This window comes from Oryctolagus cuniculus, chromosome 7, assembly GCF_051225735.1.
Source record: "Oryctolagus cuniculus isolate XC-2025 breed Fujian yellow rabbit chromosome 7, ASM5122573v1, whole genome shotgun sequence".
NCBI classification, from domain to species: Eukaryota; Metazoa; Chordata; class Mammalia; order Lagomorpha; family Leporidae; genus Oryctolagus; species Oryctolagus cuniculus.
Genome location: NC_142873.1, coordinates 143,779,480 through 143,797,353, shown reverse-complemented (window position 1 = coordinate 143,797,353; position 17,874 = coordinate 143,779,480). Strand labels below are relative to the sequence as shown.

Below are 17,874 nucleotides of genomic sequence, written 5' to 3'. Positions count from 1 at the left end.
TTTATTTACCTTACCTAAATCAAGTTATGTTTATCACAGTTCTCATTCATTTAACAACTGTTTATTAGGTGCTTTGCCATGTTCTGGTTAGGATGCTATGTGCCAAGCCTACACAACTGAATAGACAAAAAGATATAATCTCTCCTCTCAGGGATCTCCTAGACTATGCCCAAGGGAAAACAGATAAACAAGTATATGTTAAGTGTCATAGGTATTGAGTTGTAGTTTGAGAGTTAACTGTAAAAGTAGTTCTCAAACAGTTGTGTGTGTGTGTGTGTGTGTGAAAATTGTTGCAATCTTATATAGAGTTGATCTTCTGTGTACAAAGTTAATTGAAAATGAATCTTAATGGAGAATGGGACTGGGAAGGGTAGAGGGAGGAGGAAGAGGGATGGGAGTGTGGGTGAGAGGGCAAGTATGGTGGGAAGAATAACTATATTCCTAAGGTTGTACTTATGAAATTTGTATTCCTTAAAAATTAATTAATTAATTAACAAAAAAGTGTTGTATATTATGACAAAAACCAACATGTGGTTGGGTTACAAAGGAAGAGGTGGATGATGATGTTAGAGGAATTAGAATGGAAGGAAAAACATCATAGAGGCCACTTAATAAAACATTCTGGGAAGAGGTAGAAGTATCAGAGCAAAGATAGGAGACCTGTGTTGTGGCTTAGCAGATAAAGCTGCTGCCTGCAATGCTGGCATCCCATATGGGTGCCGGTTCATGTCCTAGCTGCTCTGTTTCTTTCCTTTTTTTTTTTTTTTTTTTGACAGGCAGAGTGGACAGTGAGAGAGAGAGACAGAGAGAAAGGTCTTCCTTTGTCGTTGGTTCACCCTCCAATGGCCGCCGCGGCCGGCGCGCTGCGGCCGGCGCACCGCGCTGATCCGATGGCAGGAGCCAGGAGCCAGGTGCTTTTCCTGGTCTCCCATGGGGTGCAGGGCCCAAGCACCTGGGCCATCCTCCACTGCACTCCCTGGCCACAACAGAGAGCTGGCCTGGAAGAGGGGCAACCGGGACAGAATCCGGCGCCCCGACTGGGACTAGAACCTGGTGTGCCGGCGCTGCTAGGTGGAGGATTAGCCTAGTGAGCCGCGGCGCTGGCCCCTAGCTGCTCTGTTTCTGATCCAGCCCCCTGCTAGTGGAAAAAGCAGCAAAAGATGGCCCAATTGATTGGGCCCCTGCTACTCATGTGGGAGACCTGAATGAAGCTCCTGGCTCCTAGCTCTTGGCTTTGGCCTGGCCCAGCCCTGACTGTTGTGACCATCTGGGGGAGTGAACCCAAGGGATGAAAGATCTCTGTCTCTCCCTCTCTCTTTCTAACTCTTTGAATTCAAATAAATTAAAAAAAAAAAAGAAAAGAAAAGAAAAAATAGGCAAAAACAAAGTGTGAGAGAGGGTGGGAATTTTGGGAACTGCAAATAGTCTGTTTTTATTGGGCCTTGGATAGTAAAGTAGGGTTTGGGGAGAGTTGAAAGTAGGGGCCACATCCTGAAAGGGATCAATTGTCATATTGAGCGTTTAGGGCTTTATTTATTTCTAAATTGATTATTTATTTGGAAGGCAGAAAACAGAAGTACACAGAGAGCACTCTCATTCACTGGTTCACTCACTAAATGCCTGCAATACCTGGGGCTGGACCAAAGCCAGGATCTGGGCACTCAATCCAGGTCTTCCATTTAGGTGGTAGGGAGCCAACTACTTGAACCATCACCTACTGCCTCCCAGGATGTGCATTAGCAGGAAGCTGGAATTGGGAATGGGATTTGAACCCAGGCACTCCAATATGGGATCAGGCATCCCAAGGTGGCTTAATGACCTGCCAGCCAAATGCCTGCCCTGGGGCTTTAAAATGAGGAGAGAGGGTTCTTAAAGGATTTAGAGAGAATGAGTTATATGATTACTCTGGTATGAGAAAATATCAGTTTGATCCTTGGAGAATAGTCCAGATTACAGATGCTGAGGCCTGAATTAAGACTATAGCAGGGGAGATGGAGACAGGGAGGATGGCTGGTGTTAAAGAGATGCATCTGGCAGGATTTATTGACTATGTAGATTATTTATTTATTTATTTTTATTTTTGACAGAGTGGACAGTGAGAGAGAGAGAGACAGAGAGAAAGGTCTTCCTTTTACCGTTGGTTCACCCTCCAATGGCCGCTGCGGCTGGCGCGCTGCGGCCAGCGCATCGCGCTGATCCGAAGCCAGGAGCCAGGTGCTTCTCCTGGTCTCCCATGCGGGTGCAGGGCCCAAGCACTTGGGCCATCCTCCTCTGCACTTCCGGGCCACAGCAGAGAGCTGGCCTGGAAGAGGGGCAACCGGGAAAGAATCTGGCGCCCCGACCGGGACTAGAACCCGGTGTGCCGGCACCGCTAGGTGGAGGATTAGCCTAGTGTGCCGCACCGCCAGCCCTATGTAGAATTTTTTTAAAGATTTATTTATTTATTTGAAAGTCAGAGCTACACAGAGAGAGGAGAGGCAGAGAGAGAGAGGTCTTCCATCTGCTGGTTCAGTCCTCAACCAGCTGCAACGACTGGAGCTGCATCGATCTGAAGCCAGGAGCCAGGAGCTTCCTCTGGGTCTTCCTAGGTGGGTGCAGGAGCCCAAGGACTTGGGCCATCTTCTTCTGCTTTCCAGGCCATAGCAGAGAGCTGGGTCGGAAGTGGAGCAGCCCTGAGTCGAACTGGTGCCCGTATGGGATGCCAGCACTGTAAATGGCGGCTTTATCCACTACGCCACAGTGCTGGCCCCTGTAGGTATTTTTTTAAAATTTATTTATTTATTTGAAAGGCAGATTTATAGAGAGGCAGAGAGAAAGAGGGAGGTCCTTCATCTGCTGGTTTGCTCCCCAATTGGCTGCAATGGTAGAACTGGGCCAATCCAAAGCCAGGAGCCAGGAGCTTCTTCCAGGTCTTCCACATGGATGCAGGGGCCCAAGGAGTTGGGCCATCTTCTACTGCTTTTCCAGGCCATAGGAGAAAGGTAGGTTGGAAATGGAGCAGCTGGGACTCGAATTGATGCCCATATGGGATGCCGGCACCGCATGCGGCAGCTTTACCTGCTGTGCCACAGTGTCCACCCTTACTATGTGGGTATTGAGATAGAAGAAAAGGAAGAAATCTAGTATAGTTCCCAGATTCCTATCTTAGGTCAGATTTCAATCAGATACAGGTGGTGCTATTAACAAGAATGGAGAGTATAGGCAGAAGAGTAGTTTGGAGGATGGGAGAAGAAACCTTGGTGGTTATATTAGACATAATGAATTCAACAGACTACAGTGGGACGTCCAAATGTGTTTATTCATCCAGTTTAGCTGTGTCCTGATGTGAAATTCAGAAGGGAGGTCTGTGCTAGAGGTGTGTCGCCTTGAAGATAGACAGGCAGTCATGCGAAGAAGATTATTCAGGCAGTGCTTTTAAATAAATGGGTGTAATAATTAACACATTAGGTTATTACAGAGGTTAAGCAAAGAATGTTCATGGGGGCAGCCATTTAGCCTAGAAGATCCTCATGTCCCATATTGGAGCACCTGGGGTTTGTACCAGGCTCCGACTCCTGATTCCAGCTTCTTGCTAAATGCAAACCCTGGGAGGCAGTGGTGATGACTCAGGTAATTGGGTTCCTGCTACCCATGTGGGAGACCTGAATTGAGCTCTCAGCTCCTGGCTTTGCCTGGCCCAGTCTTGGCCATTGTCGGCATTTGGGGTGTGGACTAGTAGATGAGAGCTTTCTCTTTTTCTCTCTCTCTCTCCACCCTCACCCCCCGCCTCCCTCTCCCTCTCAAGTAAAAAGAAAGAAACAAAAGAAGAAGAAAGATGGTATACCATGTTAGGTTATCTGAGTCCATTATGTGTAGAAATATCTTAGAGCGATCTGTGATATATAACCTTCCTTAAGTGGTGCCTCTAGTTGACATCTAGTTACTTTCAGTATAATTTCTCTATCACCTTTTGAAAATTTGTTTATTTGAAAGTCAGAGAGAAAGAGATAGACAGGGAGAGATCTTCTATCCACCAGTTCACTTCCCAAATGCCTGTGATAGCCAGGACTGGGCCAGGCTGAAGCCAGTAGCCTGGAATTCACTCTTGGTCTCCTTGAGTTAAAGGGACCCAGGCATTTGAGCAATCATCTGTTACTTCCCACGGTGTGTATTAGCAGGAAGCTGGAATTGGAAACAGAGCCAGAACTCAAAACCAGGCTCTCCAATGTCAGATAAGGGTAACTGCTGTGCCAAATGTCTACTCTTTCTCTCTCTTTTCTCTCTCTCTCTCTCTCTTTCTTTCTCTCTCTCTCTTTCTTTCTCTCTCTTTCTTTCTCTTTCTCTCCCTCCCTCCCTGCCTTCCTGCCTTCCTTCCTTCTTCCTTCTTCCTTTTCTTTCTTCCCTTCCCTCCTCCCTCCCTCCCTGCCTTCCTTCCTTCCTTCTTCCTTCTTCCTTTTCTTTCTTCCCTTCCCTCCTCCCTCCCTCCCTCCCTGCCTTGCTCCCTCCCTCCCTCCCTCCCTCCCTTTCTCCCTTTCTCTCCTCTCTCTCTCTCTCTCCCCTTTCTTTCTCTCTCTCTCTTTCTTTCTTTCTTTCTCTCTCTCTCTCTTTCTTTCTCTCTCTCTTTCTTTCTCTCTTCTCTCTTTCTCTCTCTCTCTCTCTTTCTTTCTTTCTTTCTCTGTCTCTCTCTTTCTCTCTCTCTCTCTCTCTCTCTCTTTCTTTTCTTTCCTGTCAGAGTTACCCAGAGAGAGAAGGAGAGGCAGAGACAGATCTTCCATCTGCTGGTTCACTCCCCAATTGGCTGCAATAGCCAGAGCTGTGCCGGTCAGGAGCCAAGAGTTTCTTCTGGGTCTCCCACATAGGTACAGGGGCCCAAGGACTTGGGCCATCTTCTGCTGCTTTCCCAGGCTGTAGCAGAGAGCTGGATCAGAAGTGGAGCAACTGTGACTTGAACTGGTACCCATATGGGATGCACTGCAGGTGGCAGCTTTGCCTGCTCCACCACAGCACTGGGCCCTCTATTTCTTTCTGTTAGCCTTTGTTCATATCAGTAGTTTGGTTATGGTACCTTATGAAATGCTAAAGTATTTTAAAAATGCTGGAAGGTCTAGATTCCAATAAACATCAACTTCTGTCATCAATATAGATCTTCCTGTCTTGAACTGCCTGCTGATGTTAATGTTTAATCTTGTCAGGATAGACCCGTAATGTCTATAGCACAGTTGTCGATTGCTTTTTGTGGCACTGGCTGCTGAGCAGATCTGGGCAGCCTGAGCTTAAATACAGCAACGAACTAGTCAAAGCATTGATGTAGACTTGTATATTAATTTCATTTTTTTAAGATAGATTAAGACAAAATTTAACCCCATGCTGTGAATATTAATTTTTTCATGATTTATGTAGTTTGTTTATCGATGGACACTTTTACAACAGGATTTATGAAGCTGGGTCGGAAAACAACACGGCAGTTGTAGCAGTAGAAACTCACACGATACACAAAATTGAAGAAGGGATTGGTAAGCCTTTTTGTTACTCTAGTATCTCTGACTTTAGCCTCCTTGATTGAGATTTCTTGCCTTCTGTGCCTTTCATTTTTCTCCCTACCCAGAGTGCCCTGCCAATAGCACAGCTATCAGTTTGATGGTGGTGCATCGAGAGACACCACTGACTAAGATGCTGGGGCTCTCAGATTGTTTGATATCAATTTGCTAGGGTGGCTGAAAAGACTTTTTGTCTATAAAAATGCCAAAAAAGACTGGAGCTTCAAGGTTAATTCCTATCATTGGGGAAGTTGCTGATGAGGACTGTTGAAGTATTGACTGGAAGACAGATAGTAGAAAGAAACTGAAATTAAACAAACCTGACTTTAAATTCCACTTCTTACTTCTTAGCTGTGTGTCCTTAGGAGAGTCCCTTTATCTTTCTGAGGACCATTTACTTATATATAACAAAGGAAATAATCACTCCTTGACAGGATTATTGTAAAAAATAAGATTAAATGTGTAAAAGTGTGTAGTGGTGTCTGGCACATAGTGAGAGCTTGGTAAGAGATAGCTATGAACCCAAATTTCCAGAGGACTCCAAAACAATATCAGCAAGAGTGGACTGTTACCCTACAGGGGACCTGGGAGACTAGAAACTGAATGTCAGCTTTAGGGAAGCATTGTTTGATAAATAACTGATACTTTTCCATTTTCAGATGCAAGCACCATAGAAGCAAATGAGGATATGGAAATTGCTTATCCCATAACTTGTGGGGAGAGCAAAGCCATTCTCCTATGGAAGAAGTTTGTATGTCCTGGAATAAATGTGAAGTGTGTCAAGGTAATTAGCTTATTTTTTTTCATTTTAAAGATTTATTTATTTATTTGAAAGACAGAGTTACAGTGAGAGAGAGAGGGAGGGAATAAGAGAATTTCCATTTGCTAGTTCACTCCCCAAGTGGCTGCAATGAACAGAGCCAAAGCCAGGAGCATGGAACTCCAGCAGGGACTCCCACATGGGTGACAGGTGCCTAAACACTTGGGTCATCTTCTGCTGCTCTCTCAGGTATATTAGCAGAGTGCTGGATTGGAAATGGAACAGCCAGGACTTGAACTGGCTCTCATATGGGATGTCAGAGTCCCAGGCAGCAGCTTAATCCGCTGTACCATGACAGCACCCCCGACTTGGATTTAAGTCCCACTAGAATATAAGTCCTATGAGAGGAAACTTATCTGTTTGTTCATTAGTTTATCCCCAGCACATAAATGTTGCTTGGTTGGGCCGGCACCGTGGCTCACTTGGTTAATCCTCTGCCTGTGGCACCGGCATCCATATGGGCGCCGAGTTCTAGTCCTGGTTGCTCCTCTTCCAGTCCAGCTCTCTGCTGTGGCCTGGGAGGGCAGTGGAGGATGGCCCAAGTGCTTGGGCCCCTGCACCTGCACGGGAGACCAGGAAGAAGCACCTGGCTCCTGGCTTTGGATTGGAGCAGCGCCGGCCATAGCGGCCATTTGGAGAGTGAACCAACGGAAGGAAGACCTTTCTCTCTGTCTCTCCCTCTCACTGTCTATATCTCTATCTGTCTAATAAAAAAAATGTTGCTTGGTGTATAGTAAGTGATCAATATTTTTTGAATCAGTGGAATCCCATCTGTCAGTGAAGTAGATTGGTGTCCTTAAACAGGTTATTTAATACATTAGAATCTTGGGGCTAATGCTGTGGTGTAGCAGATAAAGTCACTGCCTACAGTGCCTGCATTCCATATGGGTATCAGTTCAAATCCTGGCTGTTCCATTTCTGACCCAGCTCTGCTATGGCCTGGAAAAGTGGCAGAAATGGCCCAAGTCCTTGGACCCCTGCACCCATGTAGGAGACCTGGAAGACCTCCTGGCTCCTGACTTCAGATCAGCCCAGCTCTGGCTATTGTGACCATTTGGGGAGTGAACCAGCAGATGGAAGACCTCTCTATGTCTGTAACTCTGCATCTCAAATAAATAAATCTTTAAAAAAGAATCAGCACCTCATGTATTAAAATGAAAATAATTGGGGCTAGCGCCGTGGTGCAGCAGGTAAAGCCGCCGCCTGCAGCGCCAGCATCCCATATGGACACCAGTTTGAGTCCCAGCTGCTCCACTTACAATCCAGCTCTCTGCTTTGGCCTGGGAAAGCAATAAAAGATGGCCTAAATCCTTGGGTCCCTGCACCCCTATGGGAAACCTGGATGAAGCTCCTGGCTCCTGCTTCGGGTTGGCTCAGCTCCAGCTATTGTGGCCATCTGGGGTGTGATCCAGCAGATGGAAGACCTCTCTCTCTGTCTGCCTCTCTCTCTCTAACTCTGCCTTTCAAATAAATAAATAAATCTTTATAAAAATGAGAATAATTATATATTATTAACACTCCATAGAGTCTTACAAGACTGCTAGGTTAAATACTGTATATAAAATGCCTCACACTGGTGTGCATTATGATAGTTTATTTGAAAATATTATTGATAAAAATAATCTTCATGAGAGCATAACGTAGAAATAATTGTTCATTCTGTGTCCATTGCTATGTATAGCCATATTTATATTTATAGATAGTAGTGACCATAGTGGCATCTTCTAATAGAGATTCCAGTTTTGAGGTTCTGCAGTACTAATATTGGTTTCTACCACACTTACTCTTCCACTACAACCTGAATCTTGTCTTCAGGGCTAGATACATTCCTTCCATTTATTTGGCCATCCTTCACAATGCTAGACCAACCACCTGCTTCAGGTCTATGTGGATTTTAGGTGCTAGTCAATGTGTTCATCACTCATCTTCCTGTGTGTTTCATAGCTTTATCAAGAAAGGGGACTGTGACTGTGCTCAGAGAAGGATTTTTTTTTTTTTAAGATTCATTTATTTGTTTGAAAGGCAGAGTTACAGAGAGGCAGAGGCAGAGAGAGAAAGAGAGAGAGAGAGAATCTTCTATCTGCTGGTTCACTCCCCACATGGCTGCAGTGGCTGGAGCTGTGCCGATCCAAAGCCAGGAGCCAGGAGCTTCTTCTGGGTCTCCCACACTAGTGCAGGGGACCAAGAACTTGAGCCATCTTCTGCTGTTTTCCCAGGTCATAGCAGAGAGCTGGATTGGAAGTAGAGCAGCCAGGACTCAAACCGGTGCCCATATTGGATGCTGGCACTGCAGGCAGTGGCTTTACCCACTAGCTACAGCGCCGACCCCAGGATCACCTTCTTTTGACACAACAGGACAGAGATTGTATAATATAGGACTGTGACTTGCAATGTCATCGGTGTATTTTTTGTGCTTAATAAGTAGAGCTAAGATGGACTATTTTGTATTTTTCTTTCTGCTTTAGTTCAATGATCAGTTGATCAGCCCCAAGCATTTTGTTCATCTGGCTGGAAAGTCTACCTTGAAGGACTGGAAGAGAGCCATTCGTCTGGGTGGAATCATGCTCAGGTAAGTACTATTGGTAAGCTCGAAACTGTTGAGAAACTGAGGCCGGTGCCGCAGCTCACTAGGCTAATCCTCTGCCTTGTGGCGCCGGCACACCTGGTTCTAGTCCTGGTCGGGGCGCCGGATTCTGTCCCGGTTGCCCCTCTTCCAGGCCAGCTCTTTGCTGTGGCCCTGGAGTGCAGTGGAGGATGGCCCAAGTGCTTGGGCCCTGCACCCCATGGGAGACCAGGATAAGTACCTGGCTCCTGCCATTGGATCAGCGCGGTGCGCCAGCCGCGGCGGCCATTGGAGGGTGAACCAACGGCAAAGGAAGACCTTTCTCTCTGTCTCTCTCTCACTGTCCACTCTGCCTGTCAAAAAATAATAAAAAATAATAATAAAAAAAATAAAAAGAGAAACTGGAGCACTTGGTCATGGTTGATTGCAGTGTTTTCTGTTTTTGTTTTTGTTTTTTTTAATTATTTCTTTATTGGGGCCGGCGCCGTGGCTCACTTGGTTAATCCTCTGCCTGTGGCGCCGGCAATCATATGGGCACCGGTTCTAGTCCCGGTTGCTCCTCTTCCAGTCCAGCTCTCTGCTGTGGCCTGGGAGGGCAGTGGAGGATGGCCCAAGTGCTTGGGCCCCTGCACCTGCACGGGAGACCAGGAAGAAGCACTTGGCTCCTGGCTTCGGATTGGCACAGCGCCAGCTGTAGCAGCCATTTGGGTAGTGAACCAATGGAAGGAAGTACCTTTCTCTCTCTCTCACTGTCTAACTCTGCCTGTCAAAAAAAAAAAAAAAAAAAAAAAAAAATTAGAGAGAAAAGAGAGATCTTCCATCTGATGCTTCACTTCTCAAATCCCTGAAACGGCTGGGGCTGGGCTAGGCCAACACCAGGGCCTGGAACTCAGTTTGGGTCACTACATAGTTGGCAGGGACCCAAATACTTAAATACCTGTTGCCTCCCAAGATACATATTAGCGGGAAGCTGGGATTGGAAGTGGAGCTGGAACTTGAACCCAGCTACTCAGATTTGAGATGTAGGCATCCCAAGAGGAGTTTGTGGGAATTCCTGCTTCCTGTCTTTTCTCTTTGATTTCATATTCTTGATTGACTTGAACAATCCCTGAATTATTTATCTTCATCAGCTGTGTTTTATTATGATTTAATTATTTATTTGAAAAGCTAAAAAAAATTTTTAAAAAATTTTAAATATAAAAAAATAGGGGCTGGCACTGTGGTGCAGCGGGTTAAAGCCTGGTCTGAAATGCTGGCATCCCATATGGGCACCAGTTCTAGTCCCAGCTGCTCTTCTTCGGATCCAGCTCTCTGCTATGGCCTGGGAAAGCAGTAGAAGATGGCTCAAATCCTTGGGCCCCTGCACCCACTTGGGAGACCCGGAAGAAGCTCCTGGCTCCTGACTCCTGGCTTCAGATCAGCACAGCTCTGGCCATTTGGGGAGTGAACCACTGGATGGAAGACCTCTCTCTCTGTCTCTACCTCTCTGTAACTCTATCTTTCAAACAAATAAAATAAATCTTTAAAAAACTATATAAAAAAATAAAGAGAGGCCGGCGCCGCAGCTCACTAGGCTAATCCTCCGCCTGTGGCGCCGGCACCCCGGGTTCTAGTCCCGGTCAGGGCGCCGGATTCTGTCCTGGTTGCTCCTCTTCCAGTCCAGCTCTCTGCTGTGGCCCGGGAAGACAGTGGAGGATGGCCCAGGTGCTTGGGCCCTGCACCCGCATGGGAGACCAGGAGGAAGCACCTGGCTCCTGGCTTCAGATCAGCGCAGCGTGCCAGGCATGGCAGCCATTTGCGGGGTGAACCAACGGAAGGAAGACCTTTCTCTCTGCCTCTCTCCCATTGTATAACTCTGCCTGTAAAAAAAAAAAAAAAAAAAAAAAAAAAAAAGCAGAGGCAAATGGCCAAATGACTGCAAAGGCCAGAGGTAGGCTGATCTGGAGCCAGGAGCTTCTTCTGGGTCTCCCATACGTGTGCAGAGGCCCAAGCACTTGGGCCATCTTCTACTGCTTTCCCAGGCCATAACAGAGAGCTGGATTGGAAGTGGAGCAGCTGTGACTTGAACCAGTGCCCGTGTGGGATGCTTGCAATGCAGGCCCCAGTCAGCTTGTTTTTAAGATCCCTGGGGGAGTGGGAAGCATGTGGCACAGCAATTAAGTTGCTACTTGGAATACCTACAGACCATATCAGAGTGCCTATTTTCAGTCCTGGCTACTCTGCTTCCAGTCCAGCTTCTTGCCACAGTTGTGGGAGACGTAGTTTGAGTCCTGGGCTCTTGGCTTCATCCTGGCCCAATCCTGGTTGTTGTGGGCATTTAGGGTATAAACCAGCAGATGGAAGATTTCTTTCCATCTCTCTTTCTCTCTCTCTCTTTGCCTTTCAAAAGAAAAAGAAAATAGGGGCTGGCACTGCAGTGTAGGGGGTAAAGCTGCCACCTGCAGTGCCGGCATCCATATGGGCGCCAGTTCTAGTCCCGGCTGCTCCACTTCTGATCCAGCTCTTTGCTATGGCCTGGGAAAGCAGTAGAAGATGGCCCAAGTGCTTGGGCCCCTGCACCCACTTGCGAGGCCCAAAGGAAGCTCCTGGCCCCTGGCTTCATATCAGCCCAGCTTCGGCCTTTGCAGCCATTTGGGAAGTGAACCAGCGGATGGAAGACCTCTCTCTCTGCCTCTGCCTCTGCCTCTCTGTAACTTTGCCTTTCAAGTAAATAAATCTTAAAAAAAAAAAAAAGAAAGAAATTAGAAATGCCTCAAAGTTTCTGGGAAAAGGACAGGTGTTGTGACACAGTGGATTAAGCCATTGCTTGTGATACATGCATCCTGTATTGTATGGGATTGACTTCTGCCTCTGCTTTTCATCCAGCTCCCTGCAAATGGGCACCCTGGGAAGCAGCAAGTGATGGCTCAAGTATTTGGGTAGCTGCCACCCACATGGGAGACCTGGATGGAGTTCCTGCCTCCTGGCTTTAGCATGGCCCAACTCCAGCTATTGCCCGCATATGGGGAATGAATCTGTGGATAGAAGATAATCTCGGCCGGCGCCGTGGCTCACTAGGCTAATCCTCCGCCTTGCGGCGCCGGCACACCGGGTTCTAGTCCCGGTCGGGGCGCTGGATTCTGTCCCGGTTGCCCCTCTTCCAGGCCAGCTCTCTGCTGTGGCCAGGGAGTGCAGTGGAAGATGGCCCGAGTACTTGGGCCCTGCACCCCATGGGAGACCAGGATAAGTACCTGGCTCCTGCCATTGGATCAGCGTGGTGCGCCAGCCACAGCGCGCCAGCCATGGCAGCCATTGGAGGATGAACCAACGGCAAAGGAAGACCTTTCTCTCTCTCTCTCTCTCTCTCTCACTGTCCACTCTGCCTGTCAAAAAAAAAAAAAAAAGAAGATAATCTCTTTCTCTCTGTCTCTGTCTCTGTCTTTCTGCCTTTCAAATAAACAAAGTTAAAAAAAAAAAAAAAACAACTGTGAGAAAAGGGAGATTGGATTGAATTAATTCTTCTCAGCTCCAAGACAGATATTTTGGGTGTCAGGATATTGGGTGTGATGTTTAGGCAAAGAAGCTGCTGAGGAGGAGATGACGGTTCTACCTGGGATCAACACGCAGAGTCAGGGCTGTGCATAATAAACATGGAGAAGTGTAGGCTAACTGACAAATCCAGGGAGATGAGTAGAAGAGTGTTGTTGATAAATAACAATTATACATAATGAGTACAGTCCTTGTCATCACTGTGCCACAGATACAAACTCAGAATTATGTCAGATCCCCTCTCCTAACCCTTGGCATGCAATAAGCTTACATGTATTTTTCTTCTTTTTCTTTTTTTTTTTTTAAAGCAATCTTACTTGATATTTGTTGAGCATAGAAAAATTTTTTTTAAAGATTTATTTATTTATTTGAAAGTCAGAGTTACACAGAGAGAGGAGAAGCAGAGAGAGAGAGAGGTCTTTCATCTGCTGGTTCACTCCCCAATTGGCTGCAATGGCTGGAGCTGAGCCGTCTGAAGCCAGGAGCCAGGAGCTTCTTCCGGGTCTCCCACATGGACGCAGGGGCCCAAAGTCTTGGGCCATCTTCTACTGTTTTCCCAGGCCATAGCAGAGAGCTAGATCGGTAGTGGAGCAGCCAGGTCTCGAACTGGCGCCCATATCGGATGCCGGCGCTTCAGGCCAGGGCTTTAACCCACTGCGCCTAGGCCAGCCCCTAGAAAATTTTAAAATGTGGTTAAAATGAAAAGTTCTGGACCTAAAAGAATGAAAAGCTTTCCATAAAACATCTATGTAGAGCCTTAACACATCTTTTCTTTTTTTTTTTTTTTTTTTAAGATGTATTTTAGGCAGAGTGAGAGTGAGAGAATGAGAGAGGTTGAGATTGAGAGATCTTGCTTCCACTAGTTAACTCCCCAAATGCCTGCAACAGCCAGGCCTGAGCCAGAACTAACCCCAGAGCAGGAACTCTATCCAGGTCTCCCATGTGAATGGCAGGGGCTCAGCTACTTGGGCCATCCTTTGTTGCTTTTCTCAGGTACATTATTGGGTAGCAGGACCAGAAGCAGAGATGCCCCAGCACTCAAACTAGTGCGTCAATATGGAATGTGGCATCAAAGGTAGTGGCTTAACCTGCTATACCACAATGCCACCCCCAAAAACGTCTTTTCTTCATAAATTTTTATTTGAAAGGCAGACAGATAGACTGAGTGAGCTCTCTTCTGCTGGTTGACTTCTCAAATGCCTGCAATGGGTGGGTCTAGGGTTGGCCTTTTTTTTTTTTAAACTCAATCTGGGGCTCATTTATAAAAATTTTTTTTCACTTTATTCTTTTGAAAGAGAGAGAGACACACACAGACTGTGCTCCCATCTACTGATTCACTCTTCAAATGCATGCAATATCTGGAACTGGGCTGGCTTGAAGCCAGGAGCTGGGAACTCAGTCTGGGTCTCCCACATGAGTGGCAGGGACCCACTTAAGCCTGCTGCCTCCTGGGCTGCACATTAACAGAAAGCTGGAATCTTAGGAGCAGAGCTGAGACTTGAACTCCCATATGGGATGTAGGCATCCCAAGGGATATCATAACTGCTATGCCAAAACCTTGCCCCCAGATCCAGAAACTCATTCCAGGTCTCCCATGTGAGTGTCAGAAATCCAATTATGTGAGCTATAATTGCTGCCTCCCAGTGTCTGAATTAGCAGGAAGATGGACTGTGGAATTGTAATTGAATCCAGGTACTCCACTAAGGGATGTGAATGTCTTTAAAAAATTAATTAATTAATTAATTTTATTTGAAGAGTAGAGAGAAGAGAGATGGGCAGAGAGAAAGAAGGAAAGATCTTCCACTCACTGGCTCACCCACCATGTACGTGTACATGTACATGGAATAGCCAGGTCTGGGCCAGTTGAAGTCAGGAGCCCAGAACTGAAATCGAGTTTCTCATGTGGGTGACAGAAACCCAAGTACCTGAGCCACCACTTGCTGATCCAGGGTTCCCATCACTAGGAAGCTGGATCTGAAGTGGAAGGCACTCTGACATGGGATGCAGGTGTCCCAACCAGCATCTTAACCACTGTGCCAAATGTGTTCCCTGGGATGTAAGTATCTAAACTGTGAAGCTGAATGCTTGCCTTTTTAAAAACATCTTTTGTCTTGGCCGGTGCCGTGGCTCACTTGGCTAATTCTCCACCTGTGGCACCGGCACACCGGGTTCTAGTCCCGGTCGGGGCGCCGGATTCTTTCCCAGTTGCTCCTCTTCCAGGCCAGCTCTCTGCTGTGGCCAGGGAGTGCAGTGGAGGATGGCCCAAGTGCTTGGGCCCTGCACCCCATGGGAGACTAGGAGAAGCACCTGGCTCCTGCCTTTGGATCAGCGCGGTGCGCCGGCCACAGTGCGCCGGCCGTGGCGGCCATTGGAGGGTGAACCAATGGCAGAGGAAGACCTTTCTCTCTGTCTCTCTCTCTCTCTCTCACTGTCCACTCTGCCTGTCAAAAAAAAAAAAAAAAAAAAAAGCAATTGTTTTCTTTATAGTTTTTTGCATTTTCCACAGAAATTGTTAAACGTTTTCTTCATGTATTATTTTTTCATCAGAGACACATGAATATTTTTTAAAACATTGTTTTCAGATCATTTGAATGCAGAAATCAACAGCTGAATGAAATTGGGGAGGAATGCTTCTTTCATTTGTGCTGCTCTTAGCGTGTTTTGTCTGCCCAGAAACACAAGCGTATGCGTTTTCCCCATATGTAATAAGGAATTAGAATGATTAAAATTTTCATCTTTAATCAAAGCCAAGTGACAACACAAAGTTTACTATAATTAAAATACTCCGTGGTTTTTGCAAGTATCTTGTACGTGCAGTTATGAGGACATTTTCCAGAGGGGAGGCGGTGGGGTTAACACAATCAACTTTGCTCTGTATTTCTGAGAGTTGTTACCTTTTTTTGTTGTTGTAAATGGAAAGACATCTGCTGAATCTTCATGTTTCTAAGCATGGTATCAGATCTTGTTGGTCTGGAAAACTAATATAACAGAATCTTATCACAAAATTCTAATTTCCCTCTAGTGTTTCTCAGTTGTGCTGGGATATGAGCTAGTTTTTTCTCCTTTCAAGTTTGGTTTCAGTAGGGAAACTTAGCTGCTAACAGGAGTGTATACCTGAGATTTGGAGATAGTGGGTAGTAGAAAGGAGTACTTCATAATGAGTAAACTTGAGAGAGAAGCAGAGCACTGGTAAATGCAGACAGGACCAATGAAAATTTTATAGTCCCAATTAAAAGTTTTGCAACCTAATGACTTCTGATACTTTTAGGTTTCACTAATTGAGAAAGTGAACTCAGCCATGTTGTCCCTCTTTGTCTCTGTAGATGAGGTACAGGGTGAACTGTACTTCTTGTCTCCCTTTGCACAGGAAAATGATGGACTCTGGACAGATTGATTTTTACCAACACGACAAAGTTTGCTCCAACACCTGCAGAAGCACCAAATTTGATCTTCTCATCAGCAGTGCAAGAGCTCCAGTGCCAGGACAGCAGACAAGTGTGGTGCAGACACCCACTTCGGCTGATGGTAGGGGGTAGGAAACCACCTGAAAACCCACCGTGTTCCTTAGCAGCACCTCCCCTTCATTCTCCATTGTGTTTTTTAGTTTCAAATCTTGGGAGCCTTGACGGGCCTTCGAAGGTATGGTAGTCTAGGGTGGGATTCCATGCTTTGGAAACAGAGCTCTTCATTTTCCCCCAGATGAGTCTTCCTTCCTTCTTTCTTACAAAGCATGGTTAAGCATTAGAAAGATGGGTCAGTAGTTAGAATGCTTATTCAGTAGTCTTACTTGGCATATCATGGTTGAAATTAGACTGTTTTGAAAATCTTTTGCTCTATTAGTGCTCAAGGTAGATTAGAATGATGAATCTTTGCTTTGTCAAAGACAGTGTATCATTGGCTGGGCTAGACTGTGGAGACCTTGTTATATGGCTTGGAGTGCTCTGGACTAATGCCAGATTACAAAGCTGTGGCTTCCTCACAAAAGAAACAAGATGGGCACACGTTCAAGTCAATATGGGCAGGACCTTGGGATGGGGCTCCCTACCATACAGGAAAGGTGGACCCAGGTGGGAGATTATTATGAAGGCTTCAGTTAGTCCGGCTGGAGACTTACCAGTTTGGGAAAATGTGTTTTATCTGTTGTCGTAAGGTTTACAAGTGTGCCTGACAGTCACAAGAGTGCTACAGAGTCTGAAAGGGCAGGGAAAACTGTGCTTTAAAAATGACCTCTTGAGTTTTCTTTTGGTGAACTCTAACATTCTGCGGGTAACCACTGGATGAGTAGAAACTAATCTCTTGGAACCTAAACCCCTTTCAGGAAAGTATGTACAAATATCTACCAGTTTCAATTTTTGGACCCTTGACTTTTTCACTTGAAAAGTAAAAAATGTTGTGAAATTATTTGCTTCCTTTTTATTCGACCAAAACTCCTTTACTTGATTATCCATATTGATATTGCTTTGCTTGTTTATTGGTATGCTCGAGTGTAGATTCCACACTTGTCTGTACTGCTGTCTAGATCAGTTTGATTTTTCTCAATTCTCTTTGTTTTAGATCTTGGTATGCAATTGATAGCAAATAGGTTTTTTGCTTCTGTACATCTATTGATGAATTTATTACCTAATTTTTTTGTTGCTGTTGTTCTCCATTTCTCTGCTTTCCCTTTTGTAGAGAAAAAAATCAGAAAGTTTTTTTTTGTTTTTGTTTTCTGTTTTCTTTTTTTTTTTTTTTTTTTTTGGAAGGAAGGATTTCTTTAGAAGATCTTCACCTAGAAGTCTAATTGTATTTCTGTGGCTATGAGTATGAGAACAGAAGATAGCTGTGATTTTTTAATAGAGTTTCCTGGCCTCACCTCTGGTGGACTACTTCTAGGTAGCGTCACACAGATTGCCATCTCAGAAGAGAGCATGGAGGAGGCAGGGCTGGAGTGGAACTCTGCTCTCACCGCTGCGGTCACCATGGCCACAGAGGAGGGTGTAAAGAAAGACTCAGAGGAAATCTCAGGTACTTTCTATGGGGCTCGGATGCCTTGCTGGTTTTATGACTCTTACTGCCATCGTGATTGTGCACACAGATCTCTTGATTACTTTCATGGTCTTTCTCATGAATGTGAATACTAACTATAGCCACAAACCTTTTATTCTAATCCATGCAACAGCCTTGCAAAGTCACATTTTTGTGAAGAAATCAGGATTCAAGAAGGTTCAGTCATTTGCCTTAGCTTAGAACAGTTGCACAACCCATAAGTGTCAGAGTGAATTGCACTGTTTGACTCTGTCCTCTGTGCTTTTCATACAGTCAGATTGCCTCTCACATTTCTTAGCTACACCAGGCTTTTAAGGGTTAGAAGGAAAAACTGGTAGCAGGCAGCATGACAGGATGGTGATTAATGATGATTCATTAGAGGAAATCATCCCTCTAAGATGAACCTTCATTATTCTCTTCGT

General features: G+C 45.7%; 1 protein-coding gene across 13 annotated transcripts in view; it reads left to right on the top strand.

Annotated features, from left to right (window-relative positions):
• Positions 1-17,874, top strand: part of GMEB1 (glucocorticoid modulatory element binding protein 1) — a 50,197-nt gene that overhangs the window by 20,576 nt on the left and 11,747 nt on the right. For 5 of the 13 annotated variants that reach the window (XM_070078960.2, XM_051858083.3, XM_070078959.2 and 2 more), the window contains exons 3-7: positions 5,410-5,492; positions 6,176-6,300; positions 8,802-8,905; positions 15,795-15,952; positions 17,300-17,431. In XM_070078960.2, coding sequence (XP_069935061.1) covers positions 5,410-5,492; positions 6,176-6,300; positions 8,802-8,905; positions 15,795-15,952; positions 17,300-17,431 — 602 coding nt within the window. Of the gene's footprint in view, positions 1-5,379; positions 5,493-6,175; positions 6,301-8,801; positions 8,906-15,794; positions 15,960-17,299; positions 17,432-17,874 lie in introns of all 13 variants that reach the window. The other 8 variants (XM_051858080.3, XM_051858079.2, XM_008265862.5 and 5 more) reach the window with 3 other exon arrangements.